Source organism: Dipteris shenzhenensis, chromosome 4 (assembly GCF_047967505.1).
Source record: "Dipteris shenzhenensis isolate YYH24624 ecotype China chromosome 4, Dip_SZ_1.0, whole genome shotgun sequence".
NCBI lineage: Eukaryota > Viridiplantae > Streptophyta > Polypodiopsida > Gleicheniales > Dipteridaceae > Dipteris > Dipteris shenzhenensis.
The window spans coordinates 3990150-4015016 of NC_141599.1; the positions used below are offsets into that span (position 1 = coordinate 3990150).

Here is a 24867-nt window from a genome sequence, read left to right on the forward strand (position 1 = left end):
CAGTACATTATGCACGAGCACTAGTACTAGATAAATTTGTTTTTAGTGGAGTAGTGGGATAGAATTATAACTACACAAAGCTCAAAACTTCTCTCTCTCTCTCTCTCTCTCTCTCTCTCGCATGCACGTGCATGCTCTGTGTGTGTGTGTGTGTGCGTGTGTGTTTCCCCCAAAAATGTGTGTGTGTGTGTACGAGATCTCACTCCTCTCTTGTTGACTATAGGCAGTTATTTTCATTGGTTGGACCATGTGGCATGACACAAATCATTCTTTATCCTCCCATGCCCCTTGAGATACATATGCATTCTTCAAGCATACATCCTTATATGATGCCTATCATGTAGGCGCCATTTCTCTAGATCTCTTGGAAATGTTTTTATATAGTTTTTAGCTCGGGTGGTAATGGTTCATTACTTAAATTAGTGGTTTCACTATGAAAAAAAAAAAAAGCTCATTGACACACTTACCCTTTTTAGTTCTATTGAGGCACTTGCCTTGAGCCTACGCTGCAAGCAACGAGTTTCGAATGCAGGCCATTGCCCTTGTAGCAGACAAGCGCTCTACCACGGGGCTATAGGGGCATCTGCAAGTTTCATTTTTAAAAAAGAAGAAAATTGTGTGTGTATGTATGTGTGTATACGTACGAATGTAAAGATATATAAAGACATCGTCTCCTTCATGCGTGTGTGTGTGTGTGTGTGTGTGTGTTTTGTTGTTGCTGGTGAATGCCTTCCCTCTCTCTTGGCCGCTTACTCAACATGAAGGATGTCGATCACTTCCCCTATGTTCAGGCTTAGTCTTGCCTCTTTGGTGAGGTGTAAGGAACATGTGGATTGAGCAAGGGCTTTTGAATGTTGTGCTACAACAACTAGGTTGGGGGGGGACCTATGTGTGTGTGTGTGTGTGTGTACGTATTCGTACTTCAAAAAAAAGTGTGTAAGTACGTATGTATACGTAGGAGCGTATGGAAGTATAGTGGCGTCGTCTTCTTCCTCCGGTTGTGTTTTACAAAGAAAGAAAGAAAGTGTGTGTTGTTGAGTTTTTGTGGATATGGCGACGGAGGAGCTCCAGCAGCAGCGACAATGGAAGGCAGCCCAGTCCATCGCCGTTTCCGTCGATCTCATCTGCTCTGCCAAGGCCCAGCTTCGTTTGCTAGCCTCCGTCGATCGCCACCCTTGCCTCTCCGCCCCAGGTCCCGCTCTCACTCGCGCCATCCACAGGTACCTCCGTTCGCTCGTTGCTCGCATCCATCCACCGTGCATTTCAATTCTTCCAAGCTCATGCGATCGTCGTCTCTACCTTCTGTGGACTAGAACCAAGTCGTCTTGAATTCGCCGGCTTGCACGAGTTCCTTAGATCGCCAATTAGATCGAATTTCGTCCCCGCAAACTTTGCAATTTCCCGCCTGCAAACTTAATTTTCCTCGGAGGAAAATTGGCTCTTGCTTTGTGTCTTAATTCCTTACGTTTCCCTGCCTTTCCTAGCCGTTTGAATCTTTCAGCACTCCTCGTCTCCAGCTTTCGTATCGGGTGTAGAGAAGGTCAATATGTGTGAACCGGTCGGGATATTGATTGCAAACTGCAAGCAGTACTAAACCAGTAACCGCAGGTACGAGAATTGTTGGCTCCCCTTGCTCGCCGAGCATGGCCCCTGCACCGGCACAGGACTTCCGCTTATTCCGCCTTTGGACTGCGCTTGGATTTGGCATTGCCACAAGCTCAATCCAGTGAGTTGAATTATGCCTTGATAACTTCGTTACAACGGCACTTGTAATTACGTTATAGTGATTCTGATGCAACTGCCTCGTCTGCAGGTCCAGTACATTAAGGATTGTAAGTCTCACTACGGCAAGCTCCTTGACGTGCCTCTCATCCCTAGCGTTGATGACGATGAGGCTGCGAAATTCACACAGCAATTGTGGGATTCTCAATATCCCCAAGAGGGATACGATCGAATCTTCGAGAATGCGCCCTCACGGCCTGTTGACTTGATTTCGGGGCAAATTCCAAAATTTGGTGATGGAGGTTCGAGGAAGATAAATTACAATCTAGAGGAGGCTGTTGCGAGGCAACGATCGTTTTACTATCAGGTATTACCCCCCCACACCTGACTTACAGCCTGTGGAACAGACTTGATGAGACAGACCTCACCAAGACTGCATTTCGCATCACTTTGGCAGGTTTCGAGGACACACATGGGAGATGAAAGCTTCCTCAATGTTGCTTTACAGCGATATAAAGGCTATCTTTATTTATTCAAGCTATCGAATCTTAAAGTCTTCTTGGTGCCCACTTATGATATCGACTTGATGTGGCATTCACATCAAAGTAGTCCCGGGGCTTACAGAAAAGACATGCTTGAGCTGCTTGGAAAGATGCTCAATCATGATGACACGGATTCAGACAGAACGGAAGGTAAGAAATTGGACGTGGGTTTCAATCAAACTCGAGAATATTGGCAGCAGAACTTTGGGACTCTGTATGAAAGAGCTGGAGTTATGTACAGGGGAGAGCCCCCAAACCCCTTACCTCCCTTTATCCACACAGAGGACGTTTACGCAGCAGGGATGGCAACTGAGGCTCTGCTTGAACAACCATATATGGAGCTTGGAACTCGAAAGACCATGCAAGTAGGTGGCTGGCATTCATGTCTATGTCTCTGTTGAGATTGGACTTAAAAACTGACAAGAGACTTGTCTTCTTGTAGGTCTTTGTGGCAGTAATTGGGGCCAAAAATGTGCCCGTGCCCTCCAGGCACAAGGGCAGTCTAGCAGTGCAGTTACTGTTTCAGAAAAAGTGCGGTGGTCTCAGAATAAAGACACCCTGGGTCGAAGCATCCTCAAATCCTGAGTGGAGATGTTTTTGGAGTTTTCAATGTGAAAGCTCTACTGAAGGTTTGCGGTTAGAGCTTCGGTCACAGACTTGGAACTGCCTCAACTTCCTTTCAGGGTCTAAAGTTGTTGGTGATGTGGTGGTTTTATGGCAAACTCTTCTGAGCTCACCCTCTCTCTCATGGGATGGATGGATTCCCTTATGTATGAGATCAAAAACTTCTCTTGATTTCAAGCCTGCTTCCTTGCAGATCTCTGTCTCAATAACCCCCCCTGTCAGTGCACCATACTTGCTTCGAATGGGTAAATCTCTTCTGACAGACGATGAAAAACACATAATTTCATGCACACCTGGGTATTGGCTCAGCAGGACTGTTTTTGACCATGCCAACAGGGAAGCATTTATCATTCGTACATGGTAAGCTTTATCTGCTTTCTTTCATACGATGGAAGACTTGGTTTACTTTCCTTCATAGCTTTCAACCTTGTTATTGCTTGTGCTTGTTGTTCCACTAAATTCCCCATGGATTTTTGGAATGTATCAGTGGGATTCGTGGAGCAAACATATATTCCCCATCCATGATTCAAGTTCATCAGGGCACTTGGAAGCACAGTACTGCTACCTCAGAGAAGGGCGTCATCTCTGGTAGGAGCAACTTCTGACATCTCAACATTAATAATAAGATCCATATTTAAACGTAGTATGGCTTTGTTGGTCTTCTGCGGCTTGCAACGGGCTGCTCATACTATTCATAGGAGGTGGTTGTCTGCCATCTGATCCACTTTCTGGAGGTACTGTGCTAACCATGTCATGCCTAGAATTTCCAGCAAAGTGGCTTCCTGGGAAAAATGAAGGTCGTAGTCTCTTTCACTGCCATAAAGCTAGTGATGAAACGTTTGTGTATGTTCTTACCCTCAGTCCAGGCTAGTGGTGCAAGACTTCCTACCCATACTTTCCATTCCGGCAGTGATTTGCTATACTCTCTGACGACAAGGTGACTCTGGATCTTCATTTTCCTAAGTGGATAGCTGGACTCGTCAAGCTGTCTGGTCTGCTGGAAGTTGGGGATTGGCAATCAGCTAGCCATCTTGAGGTCAACCTTCTGAGTTGGCGAACTACAGTACTTAATTAAATCACGGAGCTTCCTCAATTTGAGAGGAACTGCCTCGTTCAGTTTTGATGTAGACTATGAGAGCTGTACTTTGATGCCATGTTGGAAAACACAGTAGCAGAATTCTTTGATACCATGTGGGAATTGACCACGACAAACCAACGGCCCCAAAATGAAGCACAGTGAAAATGCTTTTTCTTCGTGGGACAGCTCATACGATGAAAGCCTCTTTCTGGTCCACATGGGCAGCACATGAGCTGTCATGTGGACAGCACAAGAGACCTTGTGTAGGAGAGATGGCGGGGGCATGTAGCCCTGGATCTGGCCTGGCAAGACAGAACGTCAGAACAGGTGTATGGGCTGGAACAGGCCCCGAATAGAGGTGCACAGGTGGTGCTGACATCACCAAGCATACGGAGCAAGGTACAAGGCTGTTCAGACCTGGGACAGGTGGTGCTGACATCTGCAACTGTACGGAGCAGGGTACAAGGCTGTACGGGGCTGGATGAGGCCTGTTGGAGCAGCAAAGGAGGCTGCTATGAGGCAGGGACCTGCCTTTGTATAGGGCTGGGCCCTTGCCTTGATTGGAGGGCCAAGCCCCTAGAAGAGTGGGCCATAAAGGCCCCGGTTTGTGAGCCCTAATAGGGCTGGACCACCAGCCACAGACTGGTTGGTCAGTCTGGTCGGCCAGAATGGGGCTGGCTGGTCCGTTTTTGTCAGGGGGGCCTATAAAAGGAGGGTCTCGAGGCCCTCATTTGATATCTTCTGGAGGAGCAAACCTGCAGCGGACAGGAGGAGCAGTTAAGGCATTCTTGGACCTAGTCCCAGAAGGTGAAGAAGACCTACAGAGAGCTGCAGACTGAGCTAGCAAGGTGCTGCCCACCTAGGCTGATTCACAGGCACTAAGGTGGAGAAGGACACTCTAGACAGAGAGTCTACATTTGCTTGAGGTGGAGCACGCGGACTCAGAGATCTAGAAGTGCTTGACATCTAGTAGGAGAACCTGTTGGTATTGTATCCTGTCCTACTTTGTGGACAGACGGAAATATAAAATGTTGCTTCTATATTTGTCTCTGAGCATTGTCTATTTACTGGGTTGCACATCTATGCACATTAAGTAAAGAAGTTTGTGATTCCACACCCTTACACCACACTGTGAGAGCTCCTGGGCAATACTATCAGTCTTCCGCTGTGCATACCTTCTGTTGGGTAATTTCTAACAGGTATAAGCTAACCCTGGTGAGCTAGGGACGTGTGTGTGTGTGTGTGTGAGAGAGAGAGAGAGAGAGAGAGAGAGAGAGAGAGATCCATTCATGTTTTCATGATCTCTCATATCAAATTTTATGCTTGTGAAAAACACATGTTACTCTTCAAGATTGCAAAATCACTGGTTATTTATTCATGATTGACAGCTAGGAAATTGGGTAGTGCAAAACAGCTTCTGGAGAGTAGTGACCGCAAATTCACTACTATGAGGAAGTGGAGTATGTTTGAAAATGCAGCACTTCTTGTTGTCACAAAAAATGCTGAGGATCCAAAGTGGGTTCTGCATCCTGACGTTCAGTTTACCGGCAATATCGGCTATCCAGTAAGCCATGCTCTGGCTTTATGTACCAATTTTCTTTATCCTGAACATCAGCTGGACATTTTACTGTGTTATCATGGCCTATGAGAAATCCTAGTGATATTCGATATGTGGCTTTTGAAAGCATGAAAGACATTGTGATCTGGGCATATGTGCTGACTGGTGAGTGTGGCTTTTCACAGGTGAGACTATTGTGTGGTAGAAAGCTACAGTATGAACAAGCAGGTGCCACAATGGATGATGAGGCAGGGTTTATAACTCTCATTCGGTATAGTACGGATGCTTGCCTTGGCAAGGCCACTGCTATTTTCAATTGGAAATCAGGTGCCATAGAGGTACTTGTACTGCTGACCTTAAAAATGGCTTTTTTGTTTCGGGTGGGTAAAGATTAGAGCCATGAATTCCAGCTCAAAGGTGAAACATTATCCCTGTTAAATAAAATTATAGCTTATAAAATCTGATGTGCAGGTCTCACCAGAAGAGAGTATAATGTTTGTCTTGCTACTTTCTGCAACTATATCAGCATCCGTTTTAGATATGCAAGGAGTGCAAAGGGCGGGGAAGAAAAAACATTCTGCAAAAATAACCAGAAGGTTTACCAGCACAGATGAATGGGGTAAGTTGCAATCTAATAATCTTTTTGTTATCCCTTTGACAATAAGAATTCAGAAGTCAGGAAGGAACTTATTCTGTTTGAAATCAGCCCATGTTAATATCAAAATTTGCACAGCCAGGTTTTCAAGAAATCTAAACAGGCTGACCTGATTTTTCACCAAGATTAATTGTATGCCACAATTGAGTATATGCAATGACACAGTAATTGGTGTGTTTTGTAATGGTAGTCTTAGATCAGGGGGTGGCGTAGTGGGCAGTCTACCTCTGCAAAGTCTATCCATGAATTTATGACATTTGCAACTGTCCTCCATGTTCTTTTGCCGTCAGGTTTTCACTCAAAGAGCAAATAACTTTTCTTGGTCTGCTGGTGCTTTGCAGAATTCAACTGTATTCGACCGATGCAGTTTCTGTGTGTTTATTATTTCTCAATTCTCGTTTTTTCAATCTGAACACTTGACATGTTCAAGTACCATCATTTTGCTCCTCAAGGATCACAGAAAGAGAGAAAAATTTTTTGGCATTGCTTTTGTTTTTCTTTATCTTCTCCCCCCTTTGACATTCTTGCTCACTTTCTTCAAATAAGTTTTCCTGTGGCTCGTTTTTAAAAAGGCATTCTTGCTTTCTTCTCTTTTTTGTCAGAAGTTCTTGATTTTATCATCTGTTCCATTTTTTAATATTTCTTTACTTCCTTCTTCATTTTCTGTTTTACGTCTCTTACTCTGTCTTTTTATTGTGTCTTTTTCAGAGCTTTCTCTGTCTTATCATTACTATCACTATTCTTGCTCTATTCTCTTATTTTGTTTGTTTACATAGGTTTATTTCATGTTTCTGTTTTCTTCAATTTCTACTTGTGTTTCTTATTTAGTTGTTGTATTGAATTCTTTTTTCGTCCCTTTCTTTCTAGCTTTTGCTCGTTCTCTGTGTGTGTGTGTGTGTTTATCCTGTTACTTTTTAATTCAACATTTCTTTTGGTTTGATTTGTCACTTCAGATTTATTTAGTTGTTTGATCTTAACAGATCTATAGGGTTGCCTCTCATATTTGTTCAATTGACATCATCATCAAGCTATTAAACTCTTCACCAGGATTGTCCTTCAAATTACATATATGCTTTGGCTCATGATGACATGTGCTTTTACTTGGCATCTCTTCAAAATTAACATTCTGACTATCAAACATCTCTCTGATTATCAGATCATACAAACGATATGCTTTTTTCTCATCAGAATACACAATCAATATGCATTTCTTTCTTATTTGAGCCAAATTTTCCTCTTTTGTCCTTACAGATTTGAGCATATGCTGTTGAACCAAATCCATGGAGATGTCTCACTATGGATTTGATTTACATCCATGCCTCCTGGTCTGACACCTTTGAGTGTAGTGCTTTTGTCTTGACTAATGATATCATGAATGCAAAAAAATGCTCTAGATTGCTTATATAGTGTTGTCTTATAGTGCTTGGTGTTGAAACCAACTTCCAACCTTGTGGGAATTTGAATCTCTTTCCTCTGTTTTGATGTTGTATTTGAGGGGGTCTAAATGGCTCTTTCGGGATTTCAAATGTTCTTTTCAAAATTCTAATGAAGGCGGGAATTCTGAAACTAACCTATTTGGGTTAGGACTACTTGTTGGCCTTATTGAGCCTCCTTAACCTGCTGAACCATTTGCTTTGTAATTTTCACTAATATTGTACTTTTTCTATCAAATCAGTTTGATCTAGGTGGCCGTCTTCCCTTTTTTACCATGCCAACTTGTGTAGCCTAGAATAGCTTCTGCCTACGTAAAATAGCTACATGCTTTGCCCTTAGCAAGGTGGTAGCAGAAAAATTACAAAATATTGTACTTTTTCTATCAAATCAGTTTAATCTAGGTGGATGTCTTCCCTTTTTTACCATGCCAACTTGTGCAGCCTAGAAGAGCTGAAGCTAAATCAGGTCTGCCCACATAAAATAGCTACATGCTTTGCCCTTAGCAAGGTGGTAGCAGAATCCCTTTCAGTTGGTTCATTGGCGTAAGAATAGAATGCAGTCTCCCATAGTTGCGTAATCTGTATTTTGGTTGGATGTTGACTGATGCAATTTGAATGCAGCTTTGTGCTTACCATATACCAAGCTATGTATGACCTCTACAAATGTGGGTAAATCTGATGGTCAACTCTTTTTGTGTCTAGGTTGAACCTACTAATTTTTTAGCGTTTTCATGCCAGTTCCTGATTTGGTTCTTGTTTTGTGGGGCCTTCCCGATAGGTTCTGTTATCTTTGATGGGTGCAGCTCCTCATGTTCAAATAGCATGCTACAATATTATCCCTGGTATAGCATGAGCTCAATCCTTTGGACACAAACTTGTGGTGGAAGATCAGAATGCAGTGATCTTGGAAGTGGATGTGGTGGATGTGGAGGTGGTGGATGTGGATCGGGGTGTGGGAATAGGAAAAAATCTCAAAGCAGTGGTAGTGGTCAAGGTGGCTGTGGAGGAGGTTGTGGAGGCAGCTGTGGGAATGGGAATAAAGTTTGGACACGAACTTGTGGTGGAAGATCAGAATGCAGTGCTCTTGGAAGTGGATGTGGAGGATGTGGAGGTGGTGGATGTGGATCGGGGTGTGGGAATAGGAATAAATCTCAAAGCAGTGGTAGTGGTCAAGGTGGCTGTGGAGGAGGAGGTTGTGGAGGGAGCTGTGGGAATGGGAATAAAGTTTGAAGCAGTGGTAGCGTTCATGGGGCTTGTGGAGGGGGCTGTGGAAGTGGCTGTGGAGCTGAAAGATAGTTTGAAAAACATTGTACAGGTTCGCTCTTCCAGTGAACACACATCCAGGTCCCCTTGTGGTGGGGGACTGTGGAATTGGCTGTGGAGCTGAAAGATAGTTTGAAAAACATTGTACAGGTTCGCTCTTCCAATACACACACATCCAGGTCCCCTGGTTTCAGATTTTATCAATTAGTGAGGACCTCGATTCTGGAATCAACTATAAATGCCTAGGAGGCATGAAAGTGTTATTAGCTTTCACTAAAAATGTACTAATTTGCCAGGAATTACGTATCTTCTGATTCAGTCACATTTTCATCACTCTTACATTGATCAATATAAACTCCATTACAAGCTCAAATTGTTCTGATGGTAACAAATCCTCCCTCGTGTATTTGCCATATCTTGATTGTAGACACTTACCATGCAAAGTGGGATAACAAATGAATTCACTGAAACTTCCATTCTTCCATTGCAAGTAGCCAATGTCCACGTCATTGGCATTCACAAGTCACACACATTGCATCATGTGTCCTAATCCAATTGACGAATTCCACTCCAACTCCTAGCCTCCCTTTTATACCCTTGCGCCCTCTGCCTCTTCCCTTTTCCTCTCCAATCCAAAGAAAAATTCTCTCAAAATTTTCCTCCCAAAAACTGCATGGGGCTCAAGAGTTTTTACATGCAATTCATCAAGTACCGTGCTTTTAAACAAACAAAAGAAAACTGTGCTTTTTCTAAGAAATGACATGCACTAATCTTGACAAGCAGTTGCAGTGAGACTACTTTTGATTAGTTTAGTGCTAGCCCAAACAACTTGTTTTGTTTGGAATCGTTAGAAGATTTGGATGTAGTAAAACAAGTTTCTAGAATCTTTTAATCAAAATCTTGACAACTGATTCTAGAAACTTGTTTGCACTAGATCCAAATCTCCTAAAACAATCCCAAATAATGAATTTGACTTTCCTTATTGGACTGTTGGAAAAGAAAGGGGTGAAGGGGAAAAGGGGTGGGGAGGAAATGTTACGGCTGGAAAGTACAGTTGCCAAGTCAGGACTCTCCCTTCACTAGATATAATGGGGTAACTAACCCGATTCTATGACAATTACAATTTCATGTTATGTGCTTCCATGTTGCTTGGCAGGTTTCCCCAAATTTGTCTAGTATTCTTATTTGTATGAGCATAGCATACATATCCTTGGTGTGGCTAGGGTATGTTGGTGTAAAGGGACAAATAAGCTAAGTTAGTGGGGTGCAAGCTAGCAAGAGCTAGAAAGGAGGACCTTGGAGGAATTCCCCTTGTGCCAAACGTGTTGATACCCTTGAAGCCTTTGCTGCTACCTACGAATTGCAGATAACAAATGAATTTGTTTGCTTGGATGTGCGTTCAGTTTGTCTATGCTTTGGGCTTTGTGAGGCAAAGTGATGTTTCTAGATAGCCTAATGAAGACCTTGGAGGAGCACCCCTTGTACTAATCATGTCGATGCTCTTGAAGTCTTTGTTAGCATTGCCTTGCAGGCAGTGATTTTCCTTTAAAATTTTTTTTAAAGTGTTCCTTCAGTTATTTTAGGCTACATTTTGCCACTCATGCAATAGCCATACTCCATTCTATTTTGAGTGATCTCTCTCTCTCTCTCTCTCTCTCTCTCTCTCTCTCTCTAAGGGCAATGCTCACGAGTACTTGTACTCACTTGTTGCTTTCTCACTGTTACCTACAAATTGCAGCTAACATATGATTTTGTTTGCTGAGTTCATTTGTGGTTGCTGCAGCCAATATTCCATCATGCTAGGAGGTTGAAAATTCTCTTGGATGTGGGTCAGCACATTGATGCTACGGCTCAAGCCATTGCAAAACCTTTTGATGTCCTCTGTGGATGCAACAACGGTGATGTGAGGGATTTTGGGTAGGGATACATTTTAGGGTTGGAAGGATCCAAGAATGTGTTCTATATAGCTAACAATAAAGTGACTTCTATCCAAGGAAAAGGCATAGTACTTGTGGATAATTTTACAAGACACGAAGGATTGGTAAATTATGTATGCTATGTTCCAAAACTCAACAAGAATCTTTTATCAATTGGACAAATGACAAATAAAAATTATAGACTTATCTTTGACATAAATGAAGCATAATCGGAGACAAATCCAAAGGACATCAACTTGTTGGAAAAGTAGTGAAAGGAGGTAGATTATTCAGAATGCTAGCAAAAGTACAGATCATCATGCAATATCAATAGATTATCAATGAGTGCAACTTTCAAAATTATGGCATAACAAAAGTTTAACAACACAGAATATGGCAATTGGAATTCCAAAACTCAACTTTCTTGGAAGTGTTTGAGAAGGATGTTTTGGAAAGTATCATAACCACATGTGGCGTACACAACTAGAGCAAGAAGTACTCTTAACTTAATACACTATGATGTATGGGGTTATGCACAAATCAGAAGTGTAAATGGGTCACTTTATTATGTAATATTCATCGATGACTATAGTACATACTGTTGGGCCTACTTTTTGAAATCAAAGTCAAAAGTGTTTGACAAATTCAAGGAATTCAAAATCGTAGTGGAAACTAAACATGCAAAAAAATCAAAGTCCTCATATCACATAGAGGAGGTGAATATATGTCTATAGAATTTATACATTTTCCAAGGATCATGGAATCAGAAGAAGATTTAATTGTGTAGATACACGTAGCAAAATGCAAGTGCAAAAAGAACTAACAGAACACTAGCAACACACAATCTTAGAGGAATGCTTAATGAATGCCAACTCAATATTGGGAAGAAGCCATCAAGATAGCCAATTACTTGTTAACAAGCTACATATAGAACCTATACAAGCTAAAATGCCATTTAAAGCATTAACTGGTTACAACCCATTATTGGGAATCTTATAGTTTTTGGATGTATTGCCTATGCTCATACACATGACAACAGCAGAAGGAAACTTGATATGAATCAACAAAAAGCGCTGTGGTTGGATTCAGTGAACAAAGTAAAACATATAAAATGTACTATCCTATTAACATGAAAACATAATCTTGAAATGTAGTATTTGATGAGAATTTAGAGAGGAAACCATCTGCATCATAGGAAATGATGGTATTTACAAAAGAAGATACTAAAGAGCTACCAAAACAAGAAAAAGAACAACAAGAGCTAAGAAGATTAACCAAAGAAGGAAACAACTAGCAAGCTTGACCTATATTTAGAAAGGGAAAGCAATCCAAGTTGAAACTACAATTTATGCTCTTATGATAACAATTATGTAAATAGAAAGCCATTATATTTTGAAGATGTAGTAATGGATGAAGAAATGAATGCATTATATAAGAACAACACTTGGAAAGTGTGTAATTTCCACCAAGAAAGAAAGCAATTGTGAACAAATGGGTTCACAAAGTTAAGTACAATCCGGATGGTATATTGAAATACATAAAGCAAGTCTTGTTACAAAAGGCTTACACAATAGTCCTGCATAACAGTATGGACAAGACTATTATAAATTTTATGCTTCAATATCCAAAATGGATTCTATCGGATATTTGGTTTCATTAGCAACCATCAACAAAAAATGGAATATGTATCAGTTACATGTTAAGCATTTCATAATGGATATTTAGATGAAGATATTTATATGCAATGACCTCAAGGATATGTTGAAACTCAAAAATCAAATCAAGTATGCATACTAAAGAATGGTTTGAAACAAGCACCAAGAAGTTGGTGTAGAAAAGTTGATAAATATTTATCTAATCTTGGATACACAAACGCTTATGCATATTTCTCTCTCTCTCTCTCTCTCTCATATGCAGATGATGTAGCATTACTTCCAAGGGATAATGTGGCACTCACACTTGCTCAAGGATGGAGGCAAAGCTGCACAAGACTAGAGTAATGGTTATCTGAATCAGAAAGAAGGATGGGGATCTATGATACGAGGGACGATATACCACAAAATATTTATTACGTTGGTGCAACCAATTGCTTTGTAGATTTGCTAGGCATGGCAACAAGGCCGCCGTACTAATACTACATGCAGAAGTAGGATGCACTTTCTCAAATTATTCAATAATAGAAAAGATAGATTCTAGATTTGTCTAGAAGCAGCAAGGGGAAAGGATGGTACAGAGGGGACCAAACGGTTGAACATATGGACTACAAAGAAAAATCAGTTGGAAAACACCGCACGAGAAGAGAGCGATCTACAAGCTATGCACCGAAACAAACGAGGTGAGCAAAGATTACATACCTATCTATTGTAGTACCTACAAACATGTTTGGATCAAGTTATACATCTATTACTTGCAACCACTGAATCATCCCCCTAGTCCCTACCAGATTGTTGGCCCTCTACTGCAAAGTTCAAGGGGAAGATAGTACCATCACACTATTGTATGTAGATGATCTCATAGAGAAGTAATGAAAACTTTATTAACTAGCTGAAAGAAGGTCTATTCTTTAGAGTTTAAAATGAAACGTCTTGGATTCATGCATTATTATCCTGGTATAGAATTCTAGAGAGATTCAGAAGGCACCTTCATGAGTCAGTACATATGTGTGGATGCACTATTGAAAAAATCCCATGTTCAAGAATGCAAAATTGTAGCTACGCCTATGGAATAGAATTTGTGATTGACAAAAGAAGAAGAAAATCCTACAGTCAATGAAAGAAACTATAGACGACTCATCGATTCATTGGTTTATCTTACAATCACTAGCTAGATATTTATTATGAAGTTAGCGCTCTAGTATAATTTATGTCAAATATCTTGGTTATCAAACAAACAACCATTAACTTTTTTGTCCTAAAAAAAAGCAGAATATAGAACTCTCACAACAGGTGTATGTGAAGATATATGGCTCAGCACAATCTTGTTAGAAACAATTTACTTTCATGAAACAACACCAAGTACTATATACTACGATAATCAATCAATACAAGCCCTAAACAATAATATATCATTCAAGGAAAAAGCATATTGATATTTAATAACATTTCATCCGTCAACAAAGAGTACTCAATGGAGTTATCGCATCACAACAATGTGCAATCAAATATAGTGTTGACATTTTCACCAAACGACTGGGAAAAGAGCTTTATGAGAAAGATTGACAAGCACTTGGTTTAAAGAGGAAGGGCATTCCCATTGAGGAAACATGACTGAACAATAATGATTAGTCCTTCTTCAAATCCTAGAATCATCAGATTAAGGGAAGGCCTACTTCATGATGTTGATCATTAAGGAAGGTGTCAAAGATTATCACAACATCATGATGTTGATCTTGAAGGAAGGTGTTGAAGATTATCCCAACATCATGTGATATAATGTGGATAAGCACTAACATATAAGAGTGCTAAAAATTATAAGTACTTGGAGACCCTCTAAAGGGTTTGTATATATTCATTCCCTATAACTAATCCAATGCACAATTAGTCATTTGTGGTGTACTCTCTAGCTTGGACTCTCTCCTCATTTACTCTGTCCTCCTCTCCCTGCACATTTTAATGTGGGTTGCACAATAAAGAGTAGTGAAAATTTTGTACAATACACCATTCCCAAAGTCTCCATTTTGATGGTGGACTAATTTGTTTCTACTGTTGTGAACACTCAATTGTGTAGAAGGTACAGAAATCCATGTTCCCATCTGGTTGTTTGAGTTAAGATGGAACCAATCACCATTCATGATGCGTTAACATGCAAATGAAAAATCTTATTCCAATCTAGTTTGTAGAGTATTTGTGGCTTCATTTCCATCTCGTATATAGGACTTTTGACTATCTTGACTCGTTTAGCACTTCACTCAAACTTCATGTCTTGCCTTGTGAGCCAATGTAGGGTTTTAGATACTATCATGAATTTCTTGATGAATTGCCCATAATATACCGAAAGAAAGAACTTTCTTGATGTTGTAAGATCCCTTATTTTTTACCTTTCGCTCATGATGCTTTCACCTGAAATCATATGCCCCAATAAGATTCCTGAAAAGATATAGAATACATTTTTATATGGGTTAAGGGAGGTTTGAGTCTTCCTACATTTTTGGAATACCTCTATACGCATTCCAAGTGCTTCATGCTATACATTGAAAAGTGATGCAAAGAAGCCAAAGTTGAAGTGTGGCAATGAAGGAGAACGTACTTAGATTCAAATTATATAAGTGAAAAATTACTTTAATAATGGTTAGTATACAAGAAATGTCATATTCTCATACATTGAGTGTATAAATATAGTCATCCATCTATAAGTTTAAGTCCTTGGTTGAGACTTAATTGTAGTCCGCATCGTGGTGCAATATAAAAAATGTTGCAAAACTTTGATGCTTGCATTCTTGGACACTCTAGCATCAACTAGTTGTCATAGCCTACTAGTAGAGCCTATGCAGGACCACTGTAAGTGGTACACAAATGTCCATTAGTCTCTAAATGTGGTGGGGCATCACGTACACATCTTGAGTAGTAGGAAATGGTATTGGGGTCATGCACAAGGTGCCACATGACAAAATCTTTGAGAAAATTGTTGCAGTGTGTTGGGATTTCTCTTCAATGATGGATAATGCACATCAATCCTCATCATTGTCATCATCTCCCAATCACAAATGCCTAAATACACTTCTTTGATTGTCTCAAAGAAATGTAGTATAATGTTTTGCACATGCAAATAATTATGGATGACATTTATTGGTGCATGTATTGAACACTGTACACAAGTATGCATAAAATGTCCAAAACATGCTTACATACATGTGGATCCCTTAATTGCATATCCACATCATCACAATGTTCCCCTGGTGATGCTTTTCATCCAAATGATATATCAAATAATCAAATATATGAAGAACCAGGACCAAGTTCAATGTTCTATGGATGTCAAGAATTCTTTAGAGAGCATGAGAATGAGCCTCATTAAGAGCATAGTAAAGGAGAGAGTAGGGAGACAAATATATTAAAGTTTATGGTTGAGAGGAGAAAAGAGAAATGAAAAATGTGAAGGAACACATGGTATACACCACACGGTTGTATGGCATCATGTGAAGTGTGTCCTTTTCATCCCTCCATTGCAAATATAGCATCAAAGTGTCTTTTATATATTGCAAGAGAGTTGACCCATTGTTGTTCTTATGAAGAAGAGCATGGTAAAACTACAACACTGGCTTACCTCATCTCTTAAGATTGTTTGGAAAGCTCAAGAGAGAGTCTCATCAAGAGCATAGTCAAGATAATTTTCTTCACAAAGAATACCACAAAGGTAAGGTGAGCACGAGGGTCAAAATAAAACAGTACTTAAATCTCCACCCTTAAGGTAAGGGCATGATCAAAATAGTAGAGAGATAATGGCCTACCAATGCCATTGTAGGATTGTCACTTTAGCAAAAGTTTGATCTTTGAGCTTGCATTGTCAAATGGGCCTTATGTAAATTGTCAAACCCTTTCCATAAGCCAATAAAATATCACAATTTGGTCACAAAACCATACATTGGTAGAGGCGAGGTTTTCTTATTACCATGATTGAATTTTCAAGTTTATGTATTGAGTTAATGGTTAAGTGTTTGTTGCATGGTTTTTTGGATCATTAATCAATGAGCGAATGAATCTTCTTAGTTTTCACCAGGATTGAAAGCGACACAAGTGAAGTACTGTCTTTTCAATCAAAGTGTCACTTAAGCATGATCACTCAGTAAGGGCCTTCTACATGTTTGTTTATCGTCTTCTTGAACTCTAAATTCCTATTTTAGAACAAGGATTCCAAGACCTAACCCAATTGGAAAATATAGATGTTCAATTGGTGATATGCTTGAAGAGATATATCATTTTAAGGGATACATGGTTTCTAAAATTTTGTTGCATATAACATTATAAGAAAGAGGGCTCCTATATATGGCAACATTTGTCAATGGTAAAGTGCTTGCTTATGTATAGGGGAATCATAGGTTATAGCGGGCTCCTATATGTGACAACGTTCATCAATCGTTAGGTGTTTACTTATGTATAGGGGAATCACACATTTGAATCCTACTATGTATTGCACAAGGTTTTGAGTCTATTGGTAATTGTCTACATAGCTGCCATCAACCCAATCTCTATCACTAATGCCATGTATTATCAATCAACTACATCAAAAGTTGGCATCCTAATATTATCACCAATTAGAGATCCTATTTCAAAAGTGTTGAATCCTTGTTCTTCATGTCCTTGTTGAGGCAGCCAATAGATTTTCTTCTAGCAGTGTAACTTCTTAAGCCTCTAATCGATCCATGTCATGTCTTGTGCCTCTAGTTGATTGAGACTAGATGAATTGATCAATCAAGATCGAATCGATAACCACCTTGGACTTCAAATCGATTGAATAGATGATGTGGTACTCCATATCAATCAAATCAATTAATCGATTGATATCTAATCAAGCAAATCAATAGATGAAGTAGCACTTGGAATCAATAAAATAATGTCATCGACAGATGATGTGGTAGTTTGAATCATTTGTTGATGTGGTTGATCAATTGATAATATAGAACATTGAATTGATGATATGAAACATTGATCAAATTGATAATCTGGAACATTCAATTGATGATGTGGCACTTCAAATTGATCAAGCTTAAACTGACCAAGGTGGAGCCAATTGACATCCAATTGAGTGAATTGATTGATGATGTGGTAACTTCTCACTGATTGACACGACAGGCCTCACTTTTAGATCCATTGAGCAATCTGATCAAAAGATGATGTGCAGATTCATGTCAATTGATGATGTGGCACATCATATCAATCGATTGAGTAAATCTATTAACTTTGAGCAAAGTATGGTGAAAGTATGGCTCACAAACTTGAACATGTCAATGAAAACTGACCCTTGAAATGGAGACGAGTCTCAATTTTCATGCAATATCAAGACCCTTAGCATACATAGCCCCTTGTTCTTACAATATCAAGTTCTTTAGCATACGGAGCCCCATGTTTGTAAAATATCAAGTCCCTTAGCGTACTTAGCCCCTTGAACTCAAATGTAGGACCACTAAGCCAGACGACTATATAGGGACCAATTTAGGTTTTAGATCAATGACAAGTTAGACCCTAGATGTTTGATAACTATTTGATATAGAAGTCAAAATAAGGCTTGAACCCATCAAAAACCTTGATAAGAAAGATTATTATGCTCAATGATGTGAACCTCGATAAGCAAAGGCCTAACAACCTCCTATCAACCAGGAGCTACTTTGAGAGTTGCAATTATTGTCCTGGTAGGACTCTGAATGGTGTACGTCATTAAGATAGAGCCAAACTTTGCCTCTTTTACCCCTAAAGGAATGTTTCCCCTCCCACTTGTTTTAAGAAAAATCAAAACTAAAAACTTGCAAAATTGCTTCTACAAGAGACGATTTATCTACAATAGGTAGCCAACACCAAGAGAAGTAACTTGTGCACAATTGTCTATAAATGTTTCCCCCTCTAAATTTGCAAATGAGGAAGTCCAAGCAACAGTCTTATTTTCTTTGTTTTTTTATAAAGCCTTTGTATAGTGTGTAAGGCTTGTCTGAAATGTGGTGTGCAGTATCTAGCTTATGAAAGCTTTCATGTAATGGCTACTTGAGTGAAATTCCTCCCACAAACTTTGACATTATTTAATGATGAGAGCTGACATAATTTTGGACTTTGTGTCAAGTCTGTGAGGAAGTAAGATGGGTGTGCATCTTCGTGTTATCTAGTAACATAACTTGCATTGTTTTGAAGAAAGGCAACTATAGACTATTTTGAAATTGATTGATCATTTAGGTAGTAAAACATTCCATAATTACCAAACTTTGAAAATTGAAGTTTTGGGGAAATGATTTAGGGGTGTGCATGTGCTGGTCATGACAAGGGCACTGCAAGAGGCATATAAAAAATGTAAGAAGCAATATGGCTATTAATAAGAGCCAGTTGTGCAATGACTCTTTGAGTTTGATCTCTTTATTAAGTAGTATTGTGGTGTTTTTCGTTTGCAAATTGAGCATTCACCATTTAGGAGGCATGATGTACATCTAGCATGACGTGTTTAAGCTTATGCAATCCTTAGCATTGACTCATGTGTCATGGGGATCTTGGAAGGAACACCATTGGAGTGCTCCACTCAAAGCCACCCTTTGAGAGAAGTAATGCATGCAGAAGCCATCCACAAATGTCACCTTTGTGGCTCTCGGGTTGTTCCAATTGTGACTTTACAAGAAGGAAAGGGGATGGAAGAGGGGAATGAGAAGGGGAGGGGAGATGGGGATGAGAGGAGATGAAGGGAGATGGAGTAGCAATCACAAGAGGCAAGAGAAGGAACTGAGAATACAACTCATGGAAAAGAGAAAAGAGCTTGTTTTCCTCAAACTTTGCATACAACAACTGAAGACCAACATTAACAATCTTCCCTTTTAAAGATGCCACCTTTTGAAAGGAGGGCCAACCCTATGCTCTCTTTCTATTCTTAACATTCCTATTCTATTACAACTCTGTGGGTGTAATTAGCTCCAAGGAAACTCCTAATACTATCTACACATCGCAATTACATCAGAATATATCAAAATGTAGTGATATTAGCCAATATGGTTAACATGCCCTCCTTTCTGATGTTGATCCATTATTGGATCAAGATCCATGCAAAACTCCAGAAGATAGTGTAGCTTGCATGACACTGTGCCAATCGAGTAGTCTTTGCGAGATGTGACAAAAAGGATGATGGGGCTCCCAAAATCTGATGTCATGCATGTCCTTGAACATCATGATGTGATGAGCATGCAGATTTTAGACTGTGAGGTACATGTAGAGCATTTGTTTGAAGGTCGCTCTCATATTATCGAGGTTGAACACTAGTTCGAAGTAGAGATTTAGGTGCCACTCTTCCACTATCACGACACGTTTAGGGATGTCTCATAACAAAATTATTATAAGCCGAAAGAAGTGTACAGAGGTGACCACTACTACTAGGTGGAGGCCCAAAATCTTTTGAAAGTTGGAAAACAAATTTGTATTTTTTGTAGAGCACCAGGTACTTTTATATCTAATAAACAAGCCACACATGACAGGGTACATCATGCGGTGGGTGTTAATATTATTGAAATATGATTTCACCATTACTATTTGCAAGGGCAAGATCCACATCTTAGTAGATCATATGTCTCCAGAGAGCCACCAGTTAACATTGGTGATGATCTTTTAGATGCTACATTATTCCTCATTGATTTAATATCTGAATGGACATAGGAGATCGATCATTTCTTGGCCAATGGGTTTCTGCAACATAAAGCCCTTAATAAGGAAAAGACATAAAAAGTCATCAAGGATGTAGCACCATACCAATTGATTGTTGATAAGCTATACCGAATGGGGAAAGATGGTATTACACATCACTATGTCTGAGAGGATGAGTTTCTAGATGTGTTACAGGAAGCGCATTCTAGGATAGTAGATGGTCATTTTGAAGTTGAAATCATTTCCTACAAGGTATTATAAGTAGGCCTATGGTGGACTACTCTTTTTGTGGATGAGGCTGAAATTGTTAACACTATGACTTTGTCAAAGAGCAGTTATACCTTAATAGAAGGACTATATGCTCCTCATCGGTGTACTTATTGTTGCTAATCAGCATTTTGAAACATGGGATATTGATTTTGTTGGTTCTATAAGTCTAGCAACCAAAGGTACACAAATGTGGTATATAATTGTCACGATGGACTACTTTACCAAGTGTGCCAAAGCTAAGGCAACACAAAAAGTCGATGCTAGGGTAGGGAAGATGGAGATAAACTCTGTTGGAGATCGACCTTCAAATACCTCTATCTTAGGAAACTCTAAGATTGGAGATGGAACTAGGCAGTGAAGTATTTTTCTCAATGAAGACATGCATCTAGAGTTGATAGATTGCTTGTCAACACATGCACTCGTAGGCTTCCTTCCTTGGTCTAGACGCCCTACTATTTTTCTTGAAAAATGGATTAGATCGAATTGGGGGAGAAGAGAAATTGTCATCATGAGTGTGAGATTATTGAGAAAGTGCTTCTATTTCTTCCTTTTTGAGCAAGAAGAGACAGCTTATGATGCTTTGCATCAGGCCCTTTGGACAATTAGGAATCAACCTCTTTATCTAAAGTATTGGTCCAAGGATTTCAAATGCGCCTAGATCAAACCTCTACTCCGGTGTGGGTCAAACTACCTGACTTACCCTTCTCTCTTGTTCCTCAAGCTACAAACCTATGTAGAAGTCTAGGAGAGGGGATGGGTGTAGAAAAGGAACACCTCAATAATCCTAGAGGCAACCCACAAGTTTTCTCTACAAGACCTTTCTTTCTCTACAACAACAATGTCAAGTTAACAATTGTATACTGTATTGTGTCATACTTTTCTCCCAATGGTAAATACATGACCTTTGTTTCTTTTTTTCTATTTTCTTCCTTTTTTCTTTTTTCGGTGGTCAATCCTGCAAAATAAGACCAGTTACAAAAATTGGCCATCACGAAGGGGCTAGCGCCCATGGCCTACCCTGCTAAAGTAGTAAAAGAGCATCATCACAACAAACTAGCAACATCCTGAAGGATACAACCCACCAGCTCTGGTCTTTCTTAGTAGCCAACATGCCCACATCCCACACATTCTCCTTGCATTCATTCAACAACAGACGTGGCCTCTGCATTAGACACAGAGATCCCCTTAACACTAGTCGATTCTCAGACCAGATCGCCAGTAACACTAAAGCTTGCAAGAATGGCCAATAGCACATTAGCCTCAAGGGGAACCGAACTGATTCCCCCAACAAGGCAGGGCGCCAATTCGCACCCAAAGAAAAGCCACCCTGCCATACGAATAGTAGACTCCCATGAATTAATTTTGTAGGGTTTGTTGTAGGAATACCGCATCTATCCTTTACTCCCTACACATATTAATGTGTATAGTCTTTAATAAGACATGTCTTTACAATTTACATTTCACACACAAGTTCACACACAAGCTAGAAATATAATTTGAGTTTAATAACCTTTACTAAAAATTCCTCCCTCACTCCAAAAATCCTAGCATTCCACTAAGCAGGCCAAGTTTGTCGCCTTTGGATGTCCTCTATTGCATGTGACCCAATGTCCACCAAAGTTCCTCTTACATTCTTCATGTGTTACCTCAAGAGAAAGTGCATTTTCCTATTTGTAGACACTTTTGTCTGTGTTATACTTTTTTCACAATGGCAAATATATGACCTTTCTTTCTCTACAACAACAATGTCAAGTTAACAATTGTACACCCTATTGCAATGGTAAATACAAGACCTTTCTTTCTCTCAAACAACAATGTCAAGTTAACAATTGTACACCCTATTGTGTCATACTTTTCTCCCAATGGTAAATGTGGGGATTAAAGGTCACTGTGCCTTTACCTCGGTTATGTACAATACTCAAACACATATATAAATGAATGAAAAAGAAGATTAGGGTGGTTTTGCACCCACCAAAACTTGTGTGGCTCTCTCTCTCTCTCCCTCTCTCTCCCTCTTCTATTCTTGCTTCTGTTGAGAGCACTCTCAACTAGTATCAGAGCTCGGGTGATCTAGCTGAGCGTGTATGAATGCTTGGAAGCTCAGCAGCTCTGTGGGAGGAAAGAGAAGCTCTGTGGGAAGCTTTGTTGGCGACTTTACTTGCATCCGAGTGTGCAGAGACCTTGGAGGAACCTTTGGAAAAGTCACTTTGGCTTTGCGAAGTGGTTTTGAGAGCTTGTTAAGTGTTTTCAAAGAAAAAAGTCGTTTTTTGAGCTTTTCCCTGTTCCGTTCGATGACAGAGACTCCGTATTAACTTGTAGAGGCAACTATTGCTTGCTTTTGGTGTCCACTTCACTTCAGGAGCTTGGAAACACCTTCATTCTTGAATCTGGGATCATTTCATTGGATTTATGACTCACTGTGTCAGTTTTTGCCTTTTTTGCCCGGGTGTTGGAACTCAAGTTTGGAGCAACCATTTGCAGATCTGTCAGTTCCGGTGGACTCATGAGGTACTCAAGTTTGGAGCAACCATTTGCAAATTTGTCAGTTCCGGTGGACTCAGGAGGTCCTAAAACTTCTATGTTGCTCATCATTCGCACTTCTGTGGAGTTTACAAACAGCTCTGTTTCCAAAAACGTTTTTTAGTCCGTGTGTTGGACCCAGTGATTGAGACCACGATTTCCAAAACCATCTGTCCCATTGCGTTCCGGATGCCCAAAAACCCCTACCTGTCAGTTCTTGCGCAATTCGGTGGAGGATTTTCAGAGTTATAGATCTCTGTGTGTTCGATTTCGTCTCTCTATTATGCATTTTTCATTCTAAGGTTTTGAAACCTTAGATTTATGCCACATGGCAGTGGATAAGTGTTGACTCCCATTTCTCACTCATCGGTTGGGATTTTGGAGTTCTGGTAGAAGAGAGACATATGTAGATTTTCTTACTGATTCCGATTATGCAATGGCGCCCATGTTTTGAGGCATCTCAGGTTCTATTTTCAGTAGCAGTCATTACCGTGGGACTATGATTTCTTGAGCATACCTTATGCAAATCACTCTGGTTGCAGTTTGAGTAGTGTGCCTCATTTGTGGTGTGCATTGGGTTGCAGTGGATGATTTATAGGCCATTTGGATGTATTACGGTCCTTATTGGATGCGCTGATAGGCCCAAATTGCCTTGTGGGATGCTATTTTTTATGGATGCTTTGCACATGGATGTTATTTTATGCTGAGGGACAGCTTTGACACATTGCAGGTGATGCACTGATAGTGCTATGCTCTCTTGGATGAGATATTATTGATGCATATGCCAGTGGGCGGTGTTTATGCATGAGTCATTTGGCACTTATTGGCATTTTCTTTTGGGCCAGATTTGCTCATATGGATGCATAGTATATGCACATGAGTCAGATGCATCTTTTGATGCTTTGAGCTTTGAGTTTTGGTGATATTTCACTCTATTGTGGCATACACATTTGGGTGCACCTGGTATTTGGTGTGATTCTCTCTTGCAGGCACTAGCATTTGGGATTTTGTTTCATTTGCATCATGGCATCCTCTTCCATGTCTGAAAAGGAGTTTTTCAGCATTAAAAAGTTTGATGGGACAAACTTTTCTTTGTGGAAAGAACAAATAAGGGATGTGCTAATTCAAAAGAAGCAGATTAAACCCTTGGCAGGGATTGAAGCTAAGCCTGCAAATGTGTCTGAAGATGATTGGAATGAGTTGGATGCATTAGCCAAGTCTACTATTAGACTTCATCTTGCAAAGTCAGTTTATTTCACAGTAGTAAATGAGCAGACTATGGAAGATTTGTGGAAGAAACTGTGTGCCACTTATGAGAAGGAAACTGCCTCTAATAAAGTTTACCTCATGAAGAGGTTGTTTGAGCTACAGATGAAGGAAGGGGTCTCCATTGCTTCTCACTTGAATGAATTCAATATTATTTTCAGCCAGCTTCAGGCTCAGAAGATGAATTTTGATGTGGAGACTAAGGCAATATTTCTCTTATGTTCATTGCCATCCTCATGGGATACCTTCCGTACAGCTGTCAGTAACTCTGCACTTGGTGGAGTACTGAAATTTGATGATGTTGTGGGTATCTTGTTGGCCGAGGAGATTAGACGGAAGTCTATGGACGGCAATAAGCAGGATGCAGCCTTAAATGTGCAAAGGGGCAGATCACAGTTTAGGGGGAAGTCCCAAGAAAGAGGGAAGTCTCGTAGCAAATCCAGGCTATAGAACATTGAGTGTTACCACTATTGCAAGAAGGGCCATATGAAAAAGGATTGCTACAAGCTAAAAAGAGAGCAAAAGGATAAGAAAAAGAATGCAAATTGGGGTGCAAATCAAAAGGAAGAGAGTCTAAGGGAGGACAAAGGAAAAGTGAAGATCGAGGAGATCAATGCAGTCACACATGATAGTGACAATGACGTTCTCTTCATGTCTAGTTTATTTGCCGAGTTGCTTACCACTTCAGATGATGCATATT

The 24867-nt window shown here is 40.0% G+C and overlaps 1 protein-coding gene across 2 annotated transcripts; it reads left to right on the forward strand.

Moving 5' to 3' along the window:
- The first annotated feature begins 995 nt into the window (after positions 1 to 995).
- LOC147902349 (glycine-rich domain-containing protein 2-like) lies at positions 996 to 9308 on the forward strand. Of its 2 annotated transcripts, XR_015540870.1 has the most exons (11): positions 996 to 1220; positions 1609 to 1726; positions 1814 to 2089; positions 2180 to 2629; positions 2707 to 3248; positions 3376 to 3476; positions 5355 to 5530; positions 5710 to 5862; positions 5996 to 6143; positions 8391 to 8927; positions 9026 to 9308. XR_015540870.1 is itself a non-coding variant. In XM_087373422.1 (10 exons), the coding sequence occupies exons 1-10, from the start codon at positions 1051 to 1053 to the stop codon at positions 8840 to 8842; spliced, it is 2586 nt and encodes an 861-aa protein (XP_087229548.1). In that variant the 5' UTR covers positions 996 to 1050; the 3' UTR covers positions 8843 to 9307. The 2 variants fall into 2 exon arrangements, 1 of the variants encoding a protein (XP_087229548.1); XM_087373422.1 differs by having other exon boundaries at positions 8391 to 9307.
- The last annotated feature ends 15559 nt before the right edge of the window (positions 9309 to 24867 follow it).

Bases quoted from the DNA above. Each gene is read 5' to 3' on its own strand.
- LOC147902349 (XM_087373422.1), top strand. From the start codon at position 1,051: ATGGCGACGGAGGAGCTCCAGCAGCAGCGACAATGGAAGGCAGCCCAG. The intron at 1,221-1,608 runs GTACCTCCGTTC...CAGTAACCGCAG, and splicing joins CTCACTCGCGCCATCCACAG to GTACGAGAATTGTTGGCTCC. The intron at 2,630-2,706 runs GTAGGTGGCTGG...GTCTTCTTGTAG, and splicing joins GAACTCGAAAGACCATGCAA to GTCTTTGTGGCAGTAATTGG.